Below are 8,290 nucleotides of genomic sequence, written 5' to 3' on the forward strand. Positions count from 1 at the left end.
TGTTTCAACCACTAAGAATATATATTCATTTAACATCATATGTAATAAATGAAGAGATCCTACAAAAAAGTCAACATCGCATAGGTTAAATGATTTGTTGGGGATCATCTAGATATATCTTAAAGGGATTGTATAGAGGTTTTTTCTAACTTTTGTACAGTATGTTCTATGGCATTTCAGATAGTGATGTCATAAACTTAGTTTTGTGGAATTACAAAAACCAAAGACGTCTGACTGAAAATTGAAATGGTGCAAATCGATGCTATAAGTGTCCCAGATACACATGGAACCTCGTTAAAATCTTGTTAAATCTTACAACAGCACGCCGTGGAAGATTAAAATGCATTATATTCATCCTATAGCAATCCACAAATGACCCGTTTAGCTAGATTATACCATGATATATCTGGTTAGAACTGTGACAATACGATTGGGAGTTGCTTTATGATGGTAACAAATTGTTTTGTCTGTTCAAAGATAGGCAGAGATCGGGGTTCGCCTTGACTTGACATATATTACCGATGAATATATCATGCTAGACGTCAGATTTTAATTATGAAAAGTAATATGGACAGTTGAAATCGAGTTTTTTTCTAAAAGGGACTGTAAAGAGTCTTCTAAGATATTTATTTCTATCGATAACATCGACAGCATTTTGCACCATTTTCAATCTGACGTCTGTGATTCTTGCAATTCCACTAAAATTTGAAAATGTGCGCCACTGAGCAGTTTTACGTAATATTATCTTTAAAACTAAGTGTTTGATGACGTCACTAGTCACAATATATGTTTTATCACTCAAGGCCCTACACGATTAATGACGTCATCAAACACTTAGCTTATACTGAAATCCGACATGTACTGGGACCATAAAAAATTGTCAAATTACGGAGAGTAAATTTCTGGATTTTTTAACATCTGCCACCTCTATTGCTATTTATAATTCAGTGACAAAGATAACTTATTACTATTGTATGATACTTATCTATTTTTGTATATATTTAACTAACAGATTGTACAGCGAAACAATTGCAGTTTGCTGTAACCGGAACGTGAAAATATATATACCAAAACTAGAAGCACTTTGTAATGTCAGATCTCTCATAATAAATGCACCAATCAGCGACCAGTTTAACAGGAAATCGGCTGCAACAGCGTCATCAAATTCATCTTCTGTAACTTCGCTACGCTAGAGAAAGAAGAAATGCACATTAAACTGGAATTTGAGTCCACCTCCCCATTTCAAATTTTTTTATCGTTTCTCATTGTGGATGTTTGGTGGAAATATATCTAAAAGGAGGCATTGTCTACTTCAAATGACCTGGGAGTTCCTATTCAGACAGACCACACTGTCTTCGTGTCTAGATTATAACATCACCGAACATTAAACAATATTATTACTTACATTAAAAACATTCTTATCTAGTAATTCATCTAACCATTCTATAAGGTACTCGATAGAGGCTTGTTCAAGTAAAAGCACTTTAAATGTCTCAAAGGCTAGAATTAAAAGATTCAATGACAATTTAATTTACATAAAAACTTGTCTCGATTCCTGAGGGCTTCAACTGGTAAGATCAAGACCTTTTTCTGGAAATCCGACTTATTTTACTGCTGACGCTCAGAAGACGTTCCAATAAGTCTCGAATCTAATTTACTAAAGCTTTTCTATGATTAGAGCCAGGGTTTGTGTTTAGGACACAGGGTTATGTTCAGACATTTAGATTAGTGTTCATTATTCCGTTGTGTCCGCCAAAGATCTGCAGTGGATCAACTGCCAAAGACTGGTTGAACCAAGTCCACGGGGCCTCTTTAGCAACTGAAGATCTAATATAAACATACCATCTAATTAAGATTAGATTACAATTTGGTTGCTAATATCTAATATTACTCGTTTGCGCTGTTTTCCAAACCCATTTCCGTTCTTATGATAATATGTGTCATGTAGAACCCGATTCAAAACAGCGAATTGTAGGATAGCGAAACTCGGGGAAGGCAGTCCTATTGCTCTACTGTGGGCATCACAATCTTAATCGTTATTATTAAAAAACGGTTCCTACACGAGAAGCTTTGGTTAAAAACAACGTCATTATTATTAGACTGTGGTAGAAAACTTGTCAGATTACCAAAAAACAAACTTTAGATTCCTCGAACCTCTTACTTCACAAGTATCTCAGTTTGGTAATCAAGAATATAAACCAGTATGTCAAATCTACTTATTCGAATGAGGACAACCGACACAAAGTCATATTTGTACTATTAAATTGACATCCATAATATATAAATTCATACATCATTAGTGACATATTTCAGTGCTGGTAGCTAAATTGATAATAACATCAAAGGCAATTTTGATTTTTCGTGGAGATAACGCAAAATGTTACGCCAATTTCATAAATATCAAAGACGTAAACTCTAATGAATTTCCATTACAGTAACAATAAGGAATGATAAAAATAATCAACAAAACAAAGACTACAAACATTCAGAGATAGTAAGTATTCTGAGGTCGTCACGGCAATAGATGAACTGAAGCTGGGAAATGATTTGTGGGAGATCCACTTCACCAAGGTCTTTGACTACTGTGTTGACATTTTCTGTATTCAGCAAGACACCGCGGGCAGTCTGAAGAAAATAACTTGCTATTTTTCTAATATGACACACTAAAATAGTTATAATTGAATACTTGAAACTCCGAAATAGGAAGTGAAAAACCAGAAATCTAAAATAAAGCCGGAGGTTTGAAAATATCACTGTTTTGTTAGTTAACATGTCTAACTAGTTTTCTAAACTAATATGATTTAAGAAAGCTAATTGAACGCATAAAGATTTCTTTCCTCAAAATGTCAGAATGACTGTTATTGCAGGAACTTGATTTATATTAGATAGCATGCGTTTCTGTCAATTTTTACAAAACATATGTTGATCTTTTATGCTTCTTCAAATATCTAATAAAATAATTGCTGTGATCCAATGTCATTGAGAGTCGACCCGGTTTCACTCCCTAATACCTATATTGGCTGATTAGAAACAATTATTTGAAAGAAATGTGGTTATAATGAGAGAAAAGAAGAAAGATTAATACTGAAAATCTACCAACCTGGGATAAGTGAATGAAAGAGTAATGTCTTTTAACTATCTTAACAAATCTTTGACAAACTGAAATAGTCAGAATTCATTCCGTATCACAATACTATTAACTGTTCTGGAGATGGTGGAGACGTGGGCCCAACTTGCGGTAATAGCAATCAAAGGGGCACCGGTCTGCAGTATAGTCACAATGAAATCCATATCACTATAATATTATCTGATACTTGTTCATATCCTGAAGGAACTTTTCTTGAAATATTAGGATGTGATCCCCACTTGAGGTACCAACAAGCTCAATTCTGAGACTTTGAAACATTGCCGGTATTTTTTGAAGTTCATCGCTAAATTATATCCTAGCTTACACTCTAATAATTATTCCCAGAGGTAGTTTGTGATTCTCTAACAATACTCAAACATCATCATCATGATCATCATCATTTCAAATATACATACTGTTTATTTTGACATTTTGTATTTTTTGCGAAGTTTCATCAACCGATATTTTGATCCAATAAGGCAACTTTGTTATGAATTCTTCTATTTCATTTTTTAAGCTGTAAGTAAATAAACAACAACTTGAATAGATTACACCGGTGAGTATTGTGATCCAAAATCGTATTTTGCCTGATGTCCCCAGATATCGAAAGTGAAACAAGGATTTTATACTAGTTCACGGCAATTATTTTGCCGAGGTCGTGTTACAGTGTAGTCAAATGAGATGTTACAAATGCATTGTAGCCTGTGACACATCACCTGCCCTTGTGGATGAAAACTTACGATTTACACCAATAAAAATATTATCTACAGTGACAGGCATCTGAGTTTGTTTCTTTTCTTTTTGTTTGTAATATAACGTTTTGTATCACCATAGCTTGCCCTTATTAAATACTTAATGAAATACGCGGTTGGTGGAATATAATCACAAGGAACGAATAAAGGGAAATAATTCAATTCGGTATCTGTGCTTTTCTGTTGTACCTAATAACAATGAGTAAAATTCATAAATCAAATGTAAAATTGCAAGAAATACGATTATGGGACACTGATTTTTTTTTTTTGAACGAGGAAGTGCTTGGAAGACTCTGAAGGAATATGTATCACAAATAAATAGTTAAATTCTTACCTTTGAGGTAAATCTTGAATGGATGATGGGATTAACACATCTACTAATACCTGAATAAGTTCAAATATAAACTAGATCAATTATAAACTGATTTGATAAGGAATTATAGACCTAGGATTAACATGGCATCCATCATAGTCTCTCAAATCCCTAAATGAATTTAATATCAACCAAAGGTAAATGTTCTTTTGTTTCAATATTTTGTTCGAACCAAGAAAGGGAGATCAGATCAGCCAGGTGAACCACGTTTATGTAAGAAATAATTAGCAATACTACCAATATGACAGTATGATACGTTTAGTCAAGACTGATTGGCGATAATTGGTTTTATCAGTCGACACTTTCAAACCTTCGAGTCACAGCTTGTTCGGAATGACTCCTATCAATCTGGACAAAAATTGAACAATTTTGTGAAAACAAATATTGATTACTAGGTCCATAATTTCAAAGAGGTTACAATCGTACCCTAGTCTCAGAAACGGGCATTGTTTTATGTAAGTCAATTAGTAATAGTGTTCACAGATAACCGTCGAAATTTCAGCCTTTAAATCCATGAATTACCTGCGTTTGAAAGTTAAAAATACTCGAATCAACCCCAAAATGGCGCAATAGTCCCTTTAAGAAGTGTTCATGAAGTTTACAGATTAATTGAACTTCTGATTGAACACGTAGGCATACTGATTTGTGTTTAAGAAAAACTCAGAACATGTTTGAGTTATAAATTTGCTATGTTTATCCAGCTGGTAGAATTTTTTCGAAGACATCAGATGATGCGTGACGACAAAATATTATGATTGTAAACTTGCATCAGCAAATCAGCAAATTGCGACTAATCGTTAACAGTGGCGCAGCCAAAGGGGGGGCAGAGGCGGCAGCCGCCCCTCCTCGCAGCCCCGAAAGCAAGTTTTTCGGGCAAAAATCTCACAACTATATTAGAAATTCGGGCAATCCCCCCCCCCCCCCCCTCGGACATAAACCTGGCTCCGCCACTGATCGTTAAACAAGAGCAAAATGAAAAAGACTTAACACATCATGTGATACTGAACAGTGACACTTTGTCACTCTTCATGCCAATTATGACTTTCTGACCACTTTTTCGGAAACTAGGAAACAAGGGTTTAAGAATTACCTTGTACAATGCGGAATCACACCAGCTGATGACGTCGGAGGTAATCGTATTATTCAGTATTTCATCAAGGTGTTTTGGCATGCCTTGCCAAAAATGAAGCATAAGACCTTCTACCTGAAAAAGAGTGAACCTCAGATTTTACGTCCCTTTTCACTACAGATAAGGAAACCCTTGCTTAATAAGTTATGTTATGGCTTTTTACGAAGATCGTGGTTCAATATGGGCATGGGTCGAAATTCATCTGATCTGTAATTGATGTGAGTCGGTGGAACTATCATGGAAAAGGATGTAGTCGTTCTGGTGAGTGAGAAATGTTAAAAACGTATTTGCATTATACCGGAACCAATAGCGAATTCTGACCTACCTCCTCAAAATGGCTGCCTATAATAGTATCTAATATTCTTTGACAATGAGTTCTGTACATCATGAAGAACGTACTGATCTGAAAGGAAGCATGAATGTCAACTTAACATTAAATTCTCTTTAGACTTGTAAACCAGACAGCAGTAGGCCTATACGTTACAGACATCCTATGTTGTTCTTAAAATGAACATTAAAATTTACCTTATCCCTGTCGATTGATGGAAGTAGAATGAAATTATCAATATCAGGAAAGTCTGGTAGTAGAGTTCCAGTATGAGAACAAAGTGAGTACTTCTTTTGTGAACCCTGAAAAGGATTGTAACTTTTTTATCCTTGAATTCTTTGACTGGTTGTCCCGTTTATCTTCTGCCATACTTCACATAAATTTAACCATGTCGAATGTTACTTTTGCTGTTCTAAGTACGTTCATCGGACGTATGACTGACAAAATACTAGTATCATTTAGTTACCGTCAAATGTATTGTAACAATTTCACAGTATGATAACCTCTGTAAGTGTTCATCACAGATAGTTTATGATATTAATAATCTAATATATCAATCATAAAAGATTTTACTTTGTACTTTGAGGAAATGAACATATATGAAGTTTCTTCTGGGCATGGTTATTTATATTTCTTACTTATAGCCATTGATGGTAAAATGTGACACGCATTCATTTCTGATGGTAAGAAACACTATAATACTTTCCACAACTGTGACAGTCAAGGCATTTCAAATCAATATCTTTTGGATTTTTGGAAAGATAGAAAAACATTGCAAATTAACAGTGCCATATTTATTATTGATCATGGCTCGGCAAGATACAACTCTATTAACGATGAGGGAAAAAACTCAACCTGGAAAATGAATTTACCTCTGTCTTTATCTTTATTCCCGAAAATCTATAAAATAGAAATGATTTTGAACATTCGAAGTATAAATATCATTAGAGGGACAGGTAGGCCATTATTTTATTCTTTACATACTTTATTCTCAGAAACGGGAATTTTTTAGCTGAGCCAATCAGTTATAGTGTCAAGTCATGTCAATACATTGATAAACGAAGAAACACGAGACTAAACAGGAAACGCTATTTGAACTGCAGTATTTGATCAGATATGCACAACATTGAGCGCTAACAAGTTCATGTTAATACTATATTCAATGCCATCATCGGTTGGTGATCGAGGAAAAGGGGTAGAATTATATCTAGTTTCAAACTAACAATCCCCTATCGCACATTAAATATATGAATCTGTCAAATGTTATGTTAATTCTTTCAATTCGATCACCAATGCTTTCCATACTGGCACTATTTGCTAATGATGATAGAATATATATACGTACCTTGACAAACCTTTTCCTGTATACACAGATTGGTCATGAATTGAAGATTCTTTGATACCAATACCATAATAATGATACCTGTATGAACATATAACTTGATATAAAGTTCTAGATTTAATAAACATCAACCGTAATCCAGATTTTTCTGATCACAGCAGATCTTTAAGAATTCTGATATATAATATATATATATGTGATGACATGTCACTAGGGTCAATTGGATCTCATACCATTCTGTGTGATAATGACGTTATTTTAACCAAAAAAAGACTGGGCTGTTACCACACGTATGTTTCAAAAAACTTAATAAGTCGGCATCGGAATGTTCTTAAAGACAAAAGCTGAATGATTTCCATGACTTACTTTGATTGTCCTCGTGTACCCAGACGCCTTGTTGTTACTTTGGGAAATTTCTGACGAATGATCTGCAATAACATAGTATTCTGTATTTATGATGGCTATCTAGATATCTTATTTTTATCTGACGGCACAAGAAAAGAAAGCATTTTTAATGAAACAAGAAGACGGGCTTGAGAAGAGATAATTATATTTACTTATATAAGAAAAAACAAAAAAAATCGTCAGTCGAATTTACAAAGCAAACAGCATGCAATAAAATAATCACTATATTTATAGAATTTACTATAGAATCGTATAACATAGTATGTAATTTAAACAAGAGCCAACAATGAAAAGGCATGGCAACGGCTAAATTTTGTGTTAAATAACAAAATAAATAAGCTTGGAATACCTTGCCAAAAGTTGCAGGACCTGAAGGGTTTAAATCATTCCCTCTACAGAATTCTAAATAGTGTGTGTATAAAACACACCTCTGTAGACAAACACTGACAGATTCTTCATAGTTCTCGTTCAACCTACAATATATTATACGGGAAACGTCTTTAAATATTCGTTAACAACTGATAGAGCTAAATATCAGCTATAGGCGTACCTGACTTTTGTCCTTGAAATCACGAGAGTGACATTAACGGTTTAGCTGATCTGACTTAATTTATCTTTTCGTAAATAAGCACGAAATATAATATTTGTAGCACACGGGGCTTCAGTTTATTGCCCCACCGACCTGCATCAATGACAAAGGGAAACTGGGTTCAAAAATCAGTCTGGTCAATATTGGTGCACAAGGTAGACAAAATACATCAATGATTTCCTACCATTTCAATGTGGCTGTCACTTGCGAATGTTTCTGTGTTGTTAGTTTCTTCTCTGTCAGCT

At 34.3% G+C, this 8,290-nt stretch overlaps 1 protein-coding gene across 1 annotated transcript; it reads right to left on the minus strand.

The window, feature by feature from the left end:
* Nucleotides 1-985: 985 nt before the first annotated feature.
* LOTGIDRAFT_104442 (hypothetical protein) lies at nt 986-7,179 on the minus strand (the record flags this gene model as incomplete). Its single annotated transcript, XM_009053293.1, has 10 exons — nt 986-1,179; nt 1,402-1,500; nt 2,484-2,625; nt 3,101-3,159; nt 3,544-3,644; nt 4,214-4,263; nt 5,343-5,456; nt 5,707-5,784; nt 5,907-6,027; nt 7,055-7,179. 10 exons carry the CDS (start codon nt 7,177-7,179, stop codon nt 986-988), a joined length of 1,083 nt encoding a protein of 360 aa, XP_009051541.1.
* Nucleotides 7,180-8,290: the final 1,111 nt, after the last annotated feature.

Source organism: Lottia gigantea (assembly GCF_000327385.1).
Source record: "Lottia gigantea unplaced genomic scaffold LOTGIsca_2, whole genome shotgun sequence".
Classification (NCBI taxonomy): Eukaryota; Metazoa; Mollusca; class Gastropoda; family Lottiidae; genus Lottia; species Lottia gigantea.